Source organism: Peromyscus californicus, unplaced genomic scaffold, assembly GCF_007827085.1.
Source record: "Peromyscus californicus insignis strain IS unplaced genomic scaffold, ASM782708v3 Scaffold_6__1_contigs__length_162567912, whole genome shotgun sequence".
Classification (NCBI taxonomy): Eukaryota; Metazoa; Chordata; class Mammalia; order Rodentia; family Cricetidae; genus Peromyscus; species Peromyscus californicus.
This window is the reverse complement of record NW_026294584.1, coordinates 17,322,417-17,338,757: the sequence shown is the minus strand read 5'-3', so window position 1 is coordinate 17,338,757 and position 16,341 is coordinate 17,322,417. Positions and strand designations below refer to the sequence as shown.

Sequence of the window (16,341 nt, the reverse complement as noted above, 5' to 3'; positions counted from 1 at the left end):
ACCATTTAGAAATGAAAAAGTAGCTCGATTCTAAGTTTTAAGATATAGAAACTACATATAACTAAAGATGTCTAGCTATCACAATGCAAAGCACTCACAAGTCCTAACAGTGTCTCTCCCAAACATTACTGTAGCTACTCCAGCCAGGTTTGATAAATTCTTACCTATTGAATGGTAAGGGAGATCGAGGGAGATCCAGGTCTGATCTTGAGCGGTATGTCATTTGTCTTGTGTCTCCATACAACTCCAGTCCACCCGAAGAGTGATAGAGTGGATCAGTCTTCTCAACACCTAAAGAAAGTACCAAGCCTCAGGAGACAGCTATACAAACAGAGTTCAAAGAACAGTACATGACACTATGTACTATTTACAGCCAGTTTCGATTCTTGCTAAAAGAGAACAGTACAAACCAAAGAGCCTTTCAGGGGTTTTCTGTTTGCCTTCGAACATGGCTTAAGAATTATGCTCCAAAGAAAATAAGCCCACTGGACTATTTGCTTCGTAAAATCCTTTAGTTGTAACAACATCAAAGAAGGAAGGGTTTCTGAGTGTCTGTGCTTTGTTGGGGGGAGATGATGTGGATAAAAACACTACACTAATGTAATCAAGTCTTGTCTTCACTATTCTAACTTTATTGGAAACAAAATAATATAAAACCAAACAACCATGAAATCAAGATTTGCTAACTTTTTGTGCCAACACAACTCATCATGGTAAAGATTTCATCTCAGTGTAAGGCTATCCTAAAATACTCTCAGGGTACCAAACATACTTCCTTTTCTCCGGGGCTCAGCTGTCAGGACAGCTGGGCATGGTACCGCATGACATCACAGTGTGTCCTCTATTCTGTGCTCTCCAGGAGAGAGAAGGAATTTAAAGTTCCTATTACTCGATAACCATGCAAGCTCAGAACCATAACTCTTTCCCATGACCAACAGCAATGCTCTCCAGCTCTGGCTCCACTGTCTCCCTGCTGGATAATCTGAGGCAAATGGCATGTGTTCTCCATGGCTCGCTATGACAACAGTAACTGCCTGGGAGAATCAATGAAGAATAAATGGGCTTGGTGCAGTCCAAGTGCTCCATAAATCAGTCTCAAATGCGTGAAAAGGGAGCTCCTAGCCTTGCTCAAAGGGTGCGCACGGTCTCTGGACACCATCAGCATTAGAAGTAGTAGGTTGACAGCTACCACACACACAGCATTTCTGAGTCACACACAGAAACTGAGCCATTCGGACCTTACCTGGACTCAATCCAAAGCCATCCCTGTGAATATTGATAGGACCAGAACCTTTGACTTGATGCCACCGCCGAACCAAATACTTCATTCTAAAAGAGATCCCCAAGATAAAATCTCAAAGCACAGCTATATAATATATACATTCCACAAAATTATGCCATTTCAGCACAATCACATGACTGCCTCAGCTAAACTCCACGTACTCCGTTGGTTTACGGCCAAGACACCAAGCACAGGGCAGAGCTGTGAGCTTGCTTTGCTCCCCAAGAGGCCGATGTCGCTAACAGGGCCATATAAGTGGGGAGAAGGAGATGAAGAGCACAAGTGGACAGAAAATAGTGAGCAAACAAAGGGGGAGGGGTGAAAGAAGGGGGGCAAGGGTGGAGTCAGGCAGTGAGGGGCCAGGGAAACGGTGAGTGCTGGACCCTGTGAGCAGGAATAACAGTGGAGTTTCGAAAGGAATGGGGGTGTGACACCAGCCAGCTGAACTCCTTGCTGACTGCCCATTCTGCCCTGGGCTATGGAACTTTTTGGAGTACCAGTTTTAATTTCTTTTATATTTTTGGTTGTGAGCCTAGCCTTTAATGGCTGAGCCATCTCTCCAGCTCCAGTTTTAATTTCTTAATGCCAATTTCAGGGTCCAGTTTAAGGAGGATCAAATACCAGACCTACAGCAGGGCAAAAAGGGAGGGTGAGCCGGGCGGTGGTGGCGCACACCTTTACCCAGCACTCGGGAGGCAGAGGAGGCAGATCTCTGTGAGTCTGAGGCCGGCCTGGTCTACAGAGTGAGTTCCAGGACAGCCAGAGTGACATAGTGAGACCCCATCTCAAACCACACCCTAAAAGGGGGAGGTGAGGGCTTGACAGTAGTTCCCCCCTTCATGGAACCTTCTGGCATTTGTCAGCATTACAGGCTAACTTCCGTCACCAAGTTCCATGTGTTCTCCTCTCAGCCAGTAGAAAGGGAGCTGTCTTTGTTGGTGCATCCCACTGTGCTGACCCTGGCTGATGACATACAAGATGATGAAGGGAATGAGATGGGAGGAGGAAGAGGAGGAGGGAGAGGAGGAGGAGGAAGAGGAGGGGGGAGGAGGAGGGGAGCTCCAGCGGGGACTGGAAGAGGCAGCAGTCAGAAGCCAGCAGTGAGATTAGCCTCAGGCCCTAGGTAGAGCTGCCACTGCAGACAGAGGCCGGGCCTCCCTGAGCCTGTCACCGCTGGCAGGTTCATCTGTGAACTAAGTTTCTTGACAGTAATCTCTGAACAGCTTCCAGTTAAAAACCTGTACCTCAGTTTCCCAAGAGAATTAAGTCAGGGCTGGAGAGACGGTGCAGTGGTGAAGAGCACTGGCTGTTCTTTCAGAGGAGCCCATTTGATTCCCAGCACCCACATGATGGCTCACAACAGACTGCAGCCCTACTCCCAGGGGATCTGACATCAGGCACACATGTGGTACACAAACATACACACGGGTACAACACCAACACACACAAAAATTTAAAAAAAGAAATAGGAAAGGAAAACCAGCCAAGCCCCCTGAAGAAGTATCTGACATCATCTGACTGGCAGAACTTGTTAAAAACCAAAATTTCTTGGAGACTCTGGCTGTGGAGAGACAAAAGGGAAGGGACCCAGGGAGAGGCCCAGATCAAGACTCCAGTAGGCCAGGAGGAAGACAGTTGGGGTCTCCACTCCACTGCAGCCACATGCAGGACAGATGCCAAGTCCCTAGCCTGGCCTTCTAGGGAAGAGGCTAACCCCTGACCTGAGCAGTCTCAGACCAGGCCTTCCTTCTTCAGCTCAGCACTGGGGGAGTGACTTATTTTAACAAGTAAGGAAATAAATACAAATACCAGGCTAAGTAATTTTTCAAAAACATCTTTCCCCTTTTATGATCTATGTGTGTGAGCCAGGTTTATTTGATTTTTTTTTTTTTTAAAGGACAATTTGGACTGGAATCATCAGCTACTACTCCCTGGAAAGACACTTTCTAGGGAAAGATTCTGCTGCAAGGGTGAACCCTCAGAAAGAAATAAGCAGGCTGTCCGAAGTGCCTTCCCCACGGTGTTCTCAGGAGCCTTATGATTGAAAGGACTTTTCTCCACTGCTTTACCTTGAAACTGCAACAGAAACTCTGGCGGCTATGCGAAACCTGGTGGATCCCTTTGGGCGGCTGCTGACGGTCTCAGGATTTCTGAAGCCTGGGCATCCTGCCATGCGGGCAAGCAGCCCCACAGTGGCCTCTTCGTACTCCTGGAATCTCCCCAGGAGCAGCAGCAGGTATTTCTTCTGAAATACGAGAGCTTTGCGGAAACTTTCCGTTCTCAAGTATTTACCGTACAGTCTCTGCATTTAAAGAAGGGAGAACAGAGACATGAGAGAGGTCACTGAGTCGCTCTCTAGTATTTACCATACAGTCTCTGTATTTAAAGAAGGGAGAACAGAGACATGAGAGAGGTCACTGAGTCGCTCTCTAGATGCAGACTACCTAGATGAAAAAGAAAACAAGGGTGAGGCCGTGTGCCAGGCTGTCATCTACTGTGTCAGCCTGCAGAGTACAACTTCTAAAATCAGTTAGGCTTCGTGTTTATTTGGGGGCTAATCCTTTTACTCAAATATTTTTGTCTTATCATGAATGTTATTAAAATGCTGACTTTGTTTTTTAAAATTACAGCCACTCATCCATTTAGGTTCTTAAATAAGTTAATGTTTTCTACCCCTTTATGTCTACTCCATAGCTAAAATATTCTAGATACTTTTCTTCCTTTCCACTTTGGACTTCAGGTTAACTGATCAAGGCAGTTACGATTGCGTTCATTCTCAGCATTAGAGAGGCCACTCATGGAAGACGCTCTTCCACGGACAGTCATGGCACTCTGCTCAGGAACTGAAAGAGAATACTTCTGCTTGTCTAATAGGAGAGGAGACTCTGGGGCATAGGGTCACAATGCTGACAGCAAGAAAAGCAGGGCTGAACGTGTTGCAGCTCTGGGCATGCCTCTCTATAGATCTGTGATCAGGTAGACACTGCAATCACAGCAGATTGAAGAGATGCCTAGGGACACAGTCTGAGCGGTAACTCTATTTCTGTGGTCTGTTCAATTAGGGTCAGCAAGAGGGATGTGTGTACCTTAAATATAGCATTCTCAGAGTCAGGGCTCCGATTCTGAGGTACAGCATCATTTCTTAGTTCGGCTTTTAGTTCACATACTTTTGCTTCTGCCCTTTTGAGGGATTTCTGAAGAGTCAACTTCTCTTTGCTCCACACTTCTTTTTCTGAAGCAATGACGTCTTCGATGTTAGCACTACCATCCAGTGAAAGCCCAGAGGACTGTAGAGACATGGCCTGTTACATGTTTTCAAGAAGAAGACTGAATTAAATCACAATGGATTACCTAGCTTTGGCCTTCCAACACCACAGGGAAGCTCACAATCACAATCCCTACTGTTTGGGTCAAAGTGTTGATTCTCCATCACTGAAGTGAAGAGGAGCCAGCATGGATGTAAGTGAGTGACTCTCAGGGTGGCCATATAAACAAGGTATTTACTTGGCTATGTGGTTGTTTTGACAGCCTTTTCTACCTTTAAACATAGGGGAAAATTTAGCTCTTTTCTTTGTAGCTTTAAAAACAAATTTGAATTCAGAGAGTAAGTTATCAGCCTGAAATGTATAATTTAACATTTAAAAAAATTTTTTAAAGACAGGGTCTCACTGGTGAAGGAATATTAACCCTTGCTAGTCAGAAATTTGATAATGTAGACCAGACTAGCCCTGAATTCACAGAGATCTGTCTGTCTTTGCCTCCTGAGTGCTGGGATTAAAGACGTGACCCCACGCCCAGATTATCATCTTTCACTTGGTCATAAACCTAGTAGGCAGTAACTGAAGAGAATAATAATCAGTATCCACATTTGAACATCTCTTTCAATGTGTCTGCTTTCAGGCAACACATACATCTTTGGATCTTAGATTGAATGAGACTTGGTTTCCTCATTACAAGGCTGGATGCAGATCAGCAGTTGTGTATGTATATAACCCAGGGGGTGGTCAAGAAGCGTCCCTCAATAATAGATTTTTTTATTATTATTGCTATCATATATTTTTTCCACACATCCTAATAAGAGTCCTACGTGGTATTTTTACACTACAGTTACAAGCAGAACTAGGGAGAACAACGTAACTTTGCATTACTTCTAAGAACACGTACATCATTTCTACCAGCTCTTGTCTGCTGATAAAACTTTATCTGTTCTTCCAGTTTCATGATAATGCTCCGTAAGCCATTCTTCTCCTCGGTTAGTTGGTTTACATGTCCTGTGAGCTCAGAATTCTGTCTCAGCAGAGTTTCTGTTAAGGAGCCACAGGAGGTGCTCGAGGATGCTAAGCTGTGCTGGAGAAACAAGATGACACAAGGTTATAGAGACACGTGTACGTGAGCAACTCACGGAAAAGCAAATGGTGCCGACACAGACTCCAGGAACTGGTGCTGGGTAATAGCGGAAACCTGCCAGGCAGGAGAACAGCTGGGGAGGGCCCAGAGCAGGACACACGGACACACAGACACACACACATACACACACACACACACACAGAGGTGTCAGGGGAACAGCTGGGGAGGGCACAGAGCAGGACACACACACACACAGAGGTGTCAGGAGAACAGCTGGGGAGGGCACAGAGCAGGACACACACACACACACACACACACACACACACACACACACACAGAGGTGTCACGGGAACAGCTGGGGAGGGCACAGAGCAGGACACACACAGAGGGCAGAAGCTCGTGGATGGAAGAGTACTGAAGGAGCAGCAGATGCTTCGTCACACTAAATGCCACTGCTCTATGATGACAGACCTAAACAAGGCCACATTGAGCCAAGGAAGACTTCAGGAGGGGCGCCCACAAACAAGATTCTCACGTTTCTAGGATTCCTTCGGCAGCAACCCAAGGAGGAGCAGCTTAGGGAAGGTATACACCCGTGGGCTGGCAGTGCGCACAGGAAGTTGCAACAGCTTACGGAAGAAACACTGAGGCAGTGACAAGGGACGAGAGTAAAGGGCACCTGAGTGACATTCACATGACTTGTGACTGCGTACATGCACAGGGAGAGGGAAGGAGCATGGTCTATGGTGACTTCCAGCTTTCCAAACTGGGTGATACCATAACCAGAAGAGGGTATGAGGGAGAGAGGTGGGAGGGCAGTCAAGGTTTACATTCCATTGTGTCTGTGAGGCCCCTACTGGGGTCATTTACCCAAGATGTCTAGTAGCTGACTGATAAAACAAGCCTGGGCCACAGGTAAAAGGCCTTCACCAGAACTGTGCAGTAGATAGTAACTGCACAAGGCCAAAATTCGCCTCACTTTGTCCATGAATCCCTAGGCCTCAGGGGCTTGGGGCACAGCAGGAGCTCAGCAAGGCCAGCAAGGGCTCATGCCATGAGAACCTGAGAACCGTGGAAACCCGGAGGGTCCCAGCTGCAGTTAGAGACAGAGGCTGTGAGCACAGAGAGGTCGGGCTGAGAGCAGGTGCAGGGAGTGCCAACATGGAAGACAGGGAAAAGGGGGGTAAGAACGTGAATACAGCTGGGCTTGGTGACGCACGCCTTTAATCCCAGCACCGGAGAGGAAGAGGCAGGCTCATCTCTGAGTTTGAGGCCAACCTCGTCTACATGGTGAGTTCCAAGACAGTCAGGGCTACACAGAGAAACCCTGTCTTGGAAAGCAAAACAAAACAACCACACAAACCAACAAGTGAAATGCTTCTTAAAGAAGTCAAGTGTCAGACGTAGAGTCAGAAACAGGGAGGGAAAGGCTCAGCAGAAGAGCCGTGAAGGAGCCCGCCCATAGGATGGATTCTGAGCTCACGCTGGGAGGACAGGGAAGCCAGCCACTCTCTCAAGAGCCTGGTCTCTTTATAGAAGGTTAATTATACAGCACCAACAATGAAGGGTAATTCCTCCCTCCCCAGTTTCCATTACTTCTTGTTGGGGGAAGAGAAACACTGTATTTCAAATAAAAACCAAGCAAACAAACAAATACAATAAAAAAATTCTTATAAAATAGTCTACCAATTTTCAAACAATTCATAATTTCATTTGATTTTTGTTCTCTCTACAAAGAACTTTAAAAAGTCTTACCTCATCATCTGGCCGGCCAGTTAGTCTCTGTAGTCGCAAAATAATTCGATCAATTCTTTCCCGAACCCAAATTAAAGTATCCTCATCCGATACTTCAAACTCTAGTCTATAAGAAAAAGACAAGAAGTCAAAACTGACCTCACAATAACATTTCCTAACACACACTGGAGGCTGGGGCGCTGTCACACACACCCTGGAGGCTGGGGTGCTGTCACACACACACTGGAGGCTGGGGCGCTGTCACACACACACACTGGAGGCTGGGGCGCTGTCACTCACACACTGGAGGCTGGGGCGCTGTCACACACACACACTGGAGGCTGGGGCGCTGTCACTCACACACACTGGAGGCTGGGGCACTGTCACTCACACTGGAGGGTGGGGCGCTGTCACACACACACACTGGAGGCTGGGGCGCTGTCACACACTGGAGGCTGGGGCGCTGTCACACACACACTGGAGGCTGGGGCGCTGTCACTCACACACAGTGGAGGCTGGGGCGCTGTCACTCACACACTGGAGGCTGGGGCGCTGTCACTCACACACACTGGAGGCTGGGGCGCTGTCACTCACACACAGTGGAGGCTGGGGTGCTGTCACACACACCCTGGAGGCTGGGGCGCTGTCACTCACACACTGGAGGCTGGGGCGCTGTCACTCACACACAGTGGAGGCTGGGGCGCTGTCACTCACACACACTGGAGGCTGGGGCGCTGTCACTCACACACACTGGAGGCTGGGGCGCTGTCACTCACACACAGTGGAGGCTGGGGCGCTGTCACTCACACACACTGGAGGCTGGGGCGCTGTCACTCACACACACTGGAGGCTGGGGTGCTGTCACACACACTGGAGGCTGGGGCGCTGTCACTCACACACACTGGAGGCTGGGGTGCTGTCACACACACTGGAGGCTGGGGTGCTGTCACACACACTGGAGGCTGGGGCGCTGTCACACACACACTGGAGGCTGGGGCGCTGTCACTCACACACTGGAGGCTGGGGCGCTGTCACTCACACACTGGAGGCTGGGGCGCTGTCACTCACACACTGGAGGCTGGGGCGCTGTCACTCACACACTGGAGGCTGGGGCGCTGTCACTCACACACTGGAGGCTGGGGCGCTGTCACTCACACACTGGAGGCTGGGGCGCTGTCACACACACACACTGGAGGCTGGGGCGCTGTCACTCACACCCTGGAGCCTAAGGACACTCTGTTTCCCTTGTCACTCTACTCTTAAACCTTCCCCCTTTCTGGTTCAAGGCGCTAGCTGTTTCCAGATGTGTAGGTTCTGCTCACGACCACCATCTAACACAGACGCGCACTTCTTCTTTGGGGTGGGCGTGCTGGCGTACGCCTTGACTCCCAGGCAGCAGATTTCTCTGCACGTTTGAGGCCAGCCAGGGCTACACAGTGAGATGCTATCTGAACGAAAGAAAGCCAATCCACCGTTTCCCTCTTGTCTGACCTGCCCAGTGTCATTTCTACAGACCAGGCAGAAGTCTAACCTGTCACAGGCCTTCTGGGCTACATGTTGTTGAAGCTTTGTAGCCACGTGCTGAAGCTTCTGTCTGATAAGTTCCACATCGTTACTGTCGACAATCTGTCCTCCATTTATTCCAATCAGTGATGTGGAGCTTGTGCCTTTGGCCTCTTCTCCCATCTTTTGTTGAAGAACCCAATTCCTAGTTCGGTCGTCAGTAAAATTCCAGGTGGCTTGCTGGCAATTTTGGACAGAAAAAGAAAATACTCACAAATGAGCAGCATTTCATTTTCTTTCTTGATGAAACAAAATTACTATCCATGTTTCAAATAAAGTTCTATAGACACTATTTTTGGGATGATTTGAACATAAATGTTTAAATAACTCAATATGATTCAAAATTTAAAAATATTATAAAATATTAAGGTTATCTTAAAATATTAAAATTACTCATAACTGAAAAAACTGTTATCACTCTGTGTGTGTGTGTGTGTGTGTGTGTGTGTGTGTGTGTGTGTGTGTGTGTATGTGCAGGTGCACCCATGCCACAGGGTGCATTTGGAGGTCAGAGGACAGCTCTGTGAACATGTCTGCAACATGACCCACTGAGTCGTCTCTCCTGCCTTCATCCAGAGTGTAAGAGAGACAAAAGTCTACCTTATTAATATTCTGATATACAAGTCGTCTGCTCCCCCGTCTGTCCTCCCGCTCTTGCTTCCGGAACTCCTGCATAAGGCCCTGCAGGCGCTTCCCTTCGAGGTCTAGCTTATACACCTGGTGTCTTTTCTCCTGCAGCTGGCGCTGGAGTTCTTCCACTTTGCTCTGCAGCTCCTCCATCTTCCTCTGGCCCAGGGTGTTAGCTTCCTTTTCCATCTGCAGCGTCTTCTGGTGAACCTGCCTGTCCTTCTCCATCTGACACTTTGTTTGCAAGGAATCCAGTTTGTACTTCTGAGTTTCACTTACGAGTTCGATGATATGTTTCTGTTTCTCCTCTAGCTGTTGCTGTAGTTCTTGAAGTAGTTCCTTAGGAGGGCAGACTGGCTGGGGCTGCCCGCCATCACCGCTGCTCTGCAGCTGGGCATGCAGCTCCCGCTCCTGGTCTAGGGTGTCCTTCATCTCCTGAATCCTACCCTGCTCAGACTCCAGAAGAACCCGAAGCTCTAAGTTCCGTTCTTGTTCTTCTGATAACTGCGCATTATACAGCATTCTCTGTGATTCTATTTTTTGCTGTAACTCATTTAATAGTTGTCTCTGTTGTCCCAAAAGTGCATCCAACTGTATATTCCTCTGTTTCTGGTCTTCTAGAGTGAATCTGAGATCCTTGAAGTGAAAATGTAATTTAAGATGAACATGTTAATATTAAAAATACTGTTAAAGTATATGACCATGACTTTGGTAACAGCAACATGGAAGCATTTGGTAATTGAAGACAAATTGTTATTCAGTAGATAGTGAGAATTATTTAGACAGCCAAATGGCTTGCTTGCATCAAGGATATAAATACAAACTTCTCTGGCAAAATATAAAGCAGAGTACACGTCTCCCAATGACAATCTTTAAAATATGTGTGTTCTTATGCTACTTTCCAATATGTTAATAAACATATTTTTAAATTTTTTAGTCTTTTATATGAAGGCACAAGAAAATACCTGTTCTTCAGTGTCATGACAAGCAGAGAAGAATCGTGGGCATAGGGGAGGAAGCCATCTTTAGAGAGGGAAGAAAGGTCATGGAATACATGTGAAATTAAAATGCAAAGGGGTTGCCAGGCAGTGGTGGTGCACGTCTTTAATCCCAGCACACCTTTAATCTGGGAGGCAGAGGCAGGAGGATCTCTGTGAGTTCAGGGCCAGCCTGCTCTACAGAGCGAGCTCCAGGTCAGCCAGAGCTACTACACAGAGAAACCCTGTCTCGAAAGACCAATCAACTAACCAAACAAAAATCCACACAGAGGGCTCCTTGCAGGGAGGATAGCCAGGGAGTATGAGAAGACGATGAGGGTGGGGTGAATGGTAACAGGGGTGACACATGTAAAAGTACCATAAGGAGACCTTTCTTACAAGATTCATTAAAAAATTAGGGGTTAGTAAGGAAGTGTATCAAAATAGCAAGATCTGACTGCATAATTAGGACATTTCTTTTTTTCTGCAGTGTGGACTCCTGGTAGTATGTGACAGAAACTATCAGGAAGGACCCTAGTGCACAATGGCCAGAGGTTCCCAGAGCATCCGAGACAGCTGCACCTTTGTTTTCTGATGCTCAATGAGGAACCCTGGCTCCATGCATACAATCACTGAGACGTTTGCTGGGTTGGCTGGAGAGACGGTTCAGTGGTTAAAAGTACTGGCTGTTCTTCCAGAAGACCTGGGTTCCATTCCCAGAACTGACACGATAGCTCACAAATGGCTCTAACTCCAGTTCCAGGGGATCCAATGCCATCACCTGGTTTCCTCCATCAGTGCATGCACATGGTGCGCAGATACGCAGGCAGGCTAAACACGCAGATACTAAAATAAAAATAAATAAATCTTGGAAAGCCAAAACAAGGAACTGCTGGGCTTGGTGGCACATGCCTGTAATCTCAGCTACTCCAGAAGTTGAGAAAGGAGAATCAGGAGCCTGAGCAAGTTCGTGAGAACCTGTCTCAGGATGAATGTGTAGAAAAAAGAAGCTGGAAGTCAACTTGGGTGGGACAGTGCTTGCCTAGCATGGGAGAGGTCCTGAGTTCAACTCAGAATACTGTGGAAATGAAACAAAACAAGGTAGAGGTCAAGACCAACTAACTGGAGAAACCCAGCACACATCTGCATCTCCTTGAATCTGTGTGGCTGCAGGCAGAGGTGTGTGTGTGGCAGGGGAGGGGGTAGACAGGCAAGCCGAGGCAGCAATAAACAGTACAGAGAAGAGGTCAAGTACTGAAACACTGAACCTCAGATGATTTAAAAAGTACCCTAGCACAGGGTTATTAATCAACACAGCAAGGAAGGAGGGGTATCTATCCCAATGAACTGTAAGCAAAGACAAAAGAAACGCCTTTGTAAGCCTCACAGGCTCACAAGTGACACGGCAAAGATAAAGCAGCTGCTGGGAAGGGGCCTGGCAATCCCTGATGGGAGTAACTGTAGGGAAGGAAACACAGTGTCACAACGAAAAGAAGGCTTTTCCTTCTACCATGGCCTACATAACTTTGCAACAGTACTCAACAGAGTGAACAACTTACACCTTTTAAAGGGTTCGAGAAGCCTGACAACTGGCTGGAGAAAGCCTTATAACTTAGAATTCTGCAAGACACATAAAGACAATACCTTGAGTTCTTTATCCCGCTCTTCACAGTGGCCTGACTTGGCTTTCTCTGTCGCCAAAGCACACTGAAGTTCTTGGGATTTCTTGTGTTCGCTTGCTAACGTATCACTAAGCAAATGAACTTCATCTACCTTGTCTTTAACTTGTAGCCTGAACGAGGAAGAAAGGAACTTCACGTTATCTTAATGGACAGTATCATCATAAAGAGGAGCTTGAGCTCCAGGACTGAGGCATATTATAAACTAGCCATGGTGTGCCAAGTCAAGACTCCTTGTGGTTCACTTCAAATGAACTGCAATTTCTAGTAGAGCAATCAATTTACTATTGTAATTAACTCAATTCACTGCCAGAAAGATAATACTAATTAACATTTTTTTTGTCTTTTACTGCACATAGAAATCATGTGAATTTGTGTGTGTGAAATCAATGTCCAAAATAAATGTGTACTTGCAGCATGCCTCTGGCAAGCAGAATACCTCAGTATCTACATCAGTAATCTATCCTTTTCCCATGCATTCTCAATTCTAACACCTGGCAGATACTAGCCAACTGCAACATGAGGTTAAATATCACTTAAAGTTAGTCAGTGTAAGATAGAGGCCAAAATCATATCTAATAATTGTTGACTAGAATAGAAGTCATAGCAGAGGGGAGGCTAAAATGATCGCATTTTAAATTTGGAAAATATCCATTTTCTTGTTCTCCTCATTCTTCTGCTATTTAAACTCCATGCTTGCTGCTGTGTGCTATGTGCATAACGGTTACGACAAGTCAGTCCAACCCCTCCTCGGACCCTCACACTAACGCAGCCTGGCACACCTGAAAGCTTCCAGTTCCTTCAGCTGCTCATGCTGGGCCTTCAGTGTGGTGTCCAGCTCCAGCTGTGTCTGAGAGAGTTCACTTTTTAATTCCGAAACCGCCATCTTTTCCGAACTCAGCTGTTCCTGTAGTTCGGTCATTCTGTCTTTCATGGCACAGAGCTGACCCTGCATCTCCAGCATGCAAGACTGCTGCATACTGCAGTCCGGGAGTTCTACAGGGAACGAGCGAGACAGGCGTTAAAAGATGGCCGGCGACTCGTGCGTGCGTGACTCTAAGTATCTGCTCCTAAGAACTCATCCATAACTCAGGAGATGACTACAAAGAAACAGTCAACTGCTGCCCCCAGTCCCTCAAACTGGTAATTTATATGAATGTTTCTTTTTCTTAGAGTGCTAGGGGGGAAGGCTTCAGAACTAAAAACACAGGGGAACGACAAAAATGTAACAATGCATTAATGGATGCAAGACTCAAAATAAGCAACTTTAATTGCTCACAAGATTCTGTAGACAGGAACTTGTGTATTTGGAATGCCAACCACTCATAGTGAAAATTCCCAGTGATTTCTGATAGTCATATACAATATATACAGGCGTTATCCAATGGGCCAATTATTATAATCATCCAATTATTATTTCTATTTTTTTTCTTTTTCTTGTAGAAAGGTTTCACTCTGTAGCCCTACCCAGACTGGTCTGAAGCTCCAGGCAAACCTCCTGCTTCAGTCTTCCAAATCCTGGGACTACAGGCTTGAATCACCACACCTAGCTCTGATTCAGCTTTTCAATTACAAATGAGAACCTATGTGGTAACTTCAAACCTGTGCTGTCTTTAAAACTATGTGAAACACAATCAGTAAAGATGGAGCAAGTGTCCTCACCAGACATGATGAACGCTCCTCTCTAACTAGCTTGATTAAAACACATCCTTACTGAAAAGTGGGAAAGGAACCCTTACGCACACACAGAAGTAAAATCCAGCTGGTCTATAAACATGTGAGAAGGGAACCAACAATATGTGTGCCCAGCACACCCGGCAGATGGGCGACATGTCTGACAATGCCAGTTGTTGGCAAAGATGTTAAGCAACAGAACACTCAAACCTTGCAAGTGAGTGCCACATCCACAGGACTGCTTTTCCAAATATTTTGGCAAGGCATGGTAGTTCACACCTGTCACCCCCGTACTTGGGAGGGCAGAGACAAGAGGACCTTGACTACATAAAGCTTGAGGCCAGCCTGAGATACATGACAACCTCTCAAAAAATAAGTAAAACACTTGGCATTATCTAATAAATTTGAAGGCACACAACCCATGACTAGTGATTCATTTCCTAGGAGGCTGGGAAGATGTCTGTGTGTATTAAAAATCTCAGAGGTGTGTCTGTAGCAGCTCTGACTCCAACAGCGAACAGCACAAACAACCAAAGGTTCACACACAGAATTTGCACATACATTACAGGCATAACTTTCCATAGCTACATAAGTTAACTTAGAGACAGCTTTGGAAACTTGGAAGAATGTTATATAAAGTTCAAGAAACAAGGCACAAAATACACACAGATTGATGAAGTTCAAAACCAGGAAAACTTCATAAACATATACAGTCTAGAAATTTATAAAGTGGTAAGAAAACTAAAGGAAAAAAACCAAACAAAACAGAAAAATGATGACCTCAGTTTCTATGGAGGAGCATGTGAGGGGCTTTTGGGAAGAAGGCAAGTTCCACTTGCAAGTAAGTAATGTCCCCACATACTCACCTTATAATTTGTTATAGCTTCATCTGAATTTTGTAATTTTCTGTATGGATGTCACACTTTACATTTTTGTAAACAAAGGATTAAAAATAAACAGCTACTTTTATTGTGGATTCTCTTTTATTTTAGGCAGCTATCTTAAGAGGGTCAAAAGACTTTTCTCAAAAAAAAATTATAATAAAGAAAATAAACCCAATGAGCTGAACTATATCAATGTACTGTCTATTTATTTTAAATGAAATAGAGCTGTTTAAAACCAATTTGACAATCATTAACCCTAATAGTGATAACATCGACTATCTCCTTTGTGTTATGAAAATGAAGAGAAGGTGCCTCAGCAGAAATGTTTTCTGAGGGCACCAAAGCGAACGCTTTCCACTGGCTGGGGTCCCCCTGGCCTGGCACGCACACACCTTGGCTTGATGGGCCGGTTTCTTGTCCTTTGTTCAGAGTCATTCCCCTGCCATTAATTCGAGCACGTAATGCTTCATTTTCAGCCAGCAAACTCCTCCTGTCTGCTTTCTGGAGACATCCCATAGCTGTTTGATACTCAATGCCCTGTAACAAAGGAAAATGAAAAATTAAGTGAAGAGAGGTGTAGAGATAATGGAATTAACAACCGGGAAGTCGGAATGAGAAAAATGGAGTCCACATGCTAAATTTTTTTCATTAAAATTTCTCACATTTTTTTTTTTTTTTTGTCCAAAAAAAAAATCTGTGAGGGTCTGTTGCAGACAGATGGGCCTTAATTTCTACATATTGCTGTGCATTTCACATAAAACAGGAACACTGTTTTCGTTATTTATTTACTCACTTGCTGGGTATGTCTGGGTACATGCTTGTGCTCCACAGTGGGCATGTGGTAGTCAGACGACAATCTGTGGGGACTGGTTCCCCACCACCATGTGGGTTTCAGGGTCAGAATCAGGTGGTCAGGTTTGGCAGCCAATGCCCTTACCTGTGAGCTGTCTCTCTGGCCCAGAAACATTCCACACAGCCACAATTTTTAGCAAGAGTAACTATCGTTACTATGCTATCTAACAAAGGGAACTTACATAAATTTCACCGAATGTCCTTCATAGAAAATGAAAAGTGGTACTAATAAGTCTTTTGAGACCTTGAAACTTCTGCAGAGTACAGACTAATCTGTCCTATGTTCTTCAATCAAATCAAAACAAAACAAAACAAAAATAAAAACCAAACAATCTTATTTTGTACTAATTTAAGCCAAAGCTCTTGTATCCCCTCAGCTAGCTGCCTTCAGTGATAACACCTGATCTAACTGGAAACAGCAGTTAAAACAAGGAAGCTGACAGTGTTATTCAAACTCCATTAGTTTTTATATGCACACTGTTTTCTTGGTATCCAGCACTATGAAATTTTATCACTGTACAGAGGTTCATTTCATGTGCCATCATCAGGGTACAGAACCACTTCAGCAAAGATTCTTCTTGAAGTCAGTTTCTCCCCAGCCTCAGCTCCTGGCAAGAACTCAACTGTTCTTTATAATTTTATCGCTTTAAGAGAGTTTACATGGCATACAGAATATTGAGGACACCAACAGCTTGTTTCTTTTTAGCTACTGAGCTGTTTTT

General features: G+C 45.5%; 1 protein-coding gene across 1 annotated transcript in view; it reads right to left on the bottom strand.

Annotated features, from left to right (window-relative positions):
* Positions 1-16,341, bottom strand: part of Akap9 (A-kinase anchoring protein 9) — a 121,126-nt gene that overhangs the window by 2,715 nt on the left and 102,070 nt on the right. The window contains 11 exon segments of the mRNA XM_052721235.1: positions 165-291; positions 1,244-1,329; positions 3,352-3,584; positions 4,369-4,584; positions 5,447-5,629; positions 7,385-7,490; positions 8,895-9,106; positions 9,527-10,189; positions 12,175-12,322; positions 12,992-13,205; positions 15,160-15,304. Coding sequence (XP_052577195.1) covers positions 165-291; positions 1,244-1,329; positions 3,352-3,584; positions 4,369-4,584; positions 5,447-5,629; positions 7,385-7,490; positions 8,895-9,106; positions 9,527-10,189; positions 12,175-12,322; positions 12,992-13,205; positions 15,160-15,304 — 2,333 coding nt within the window.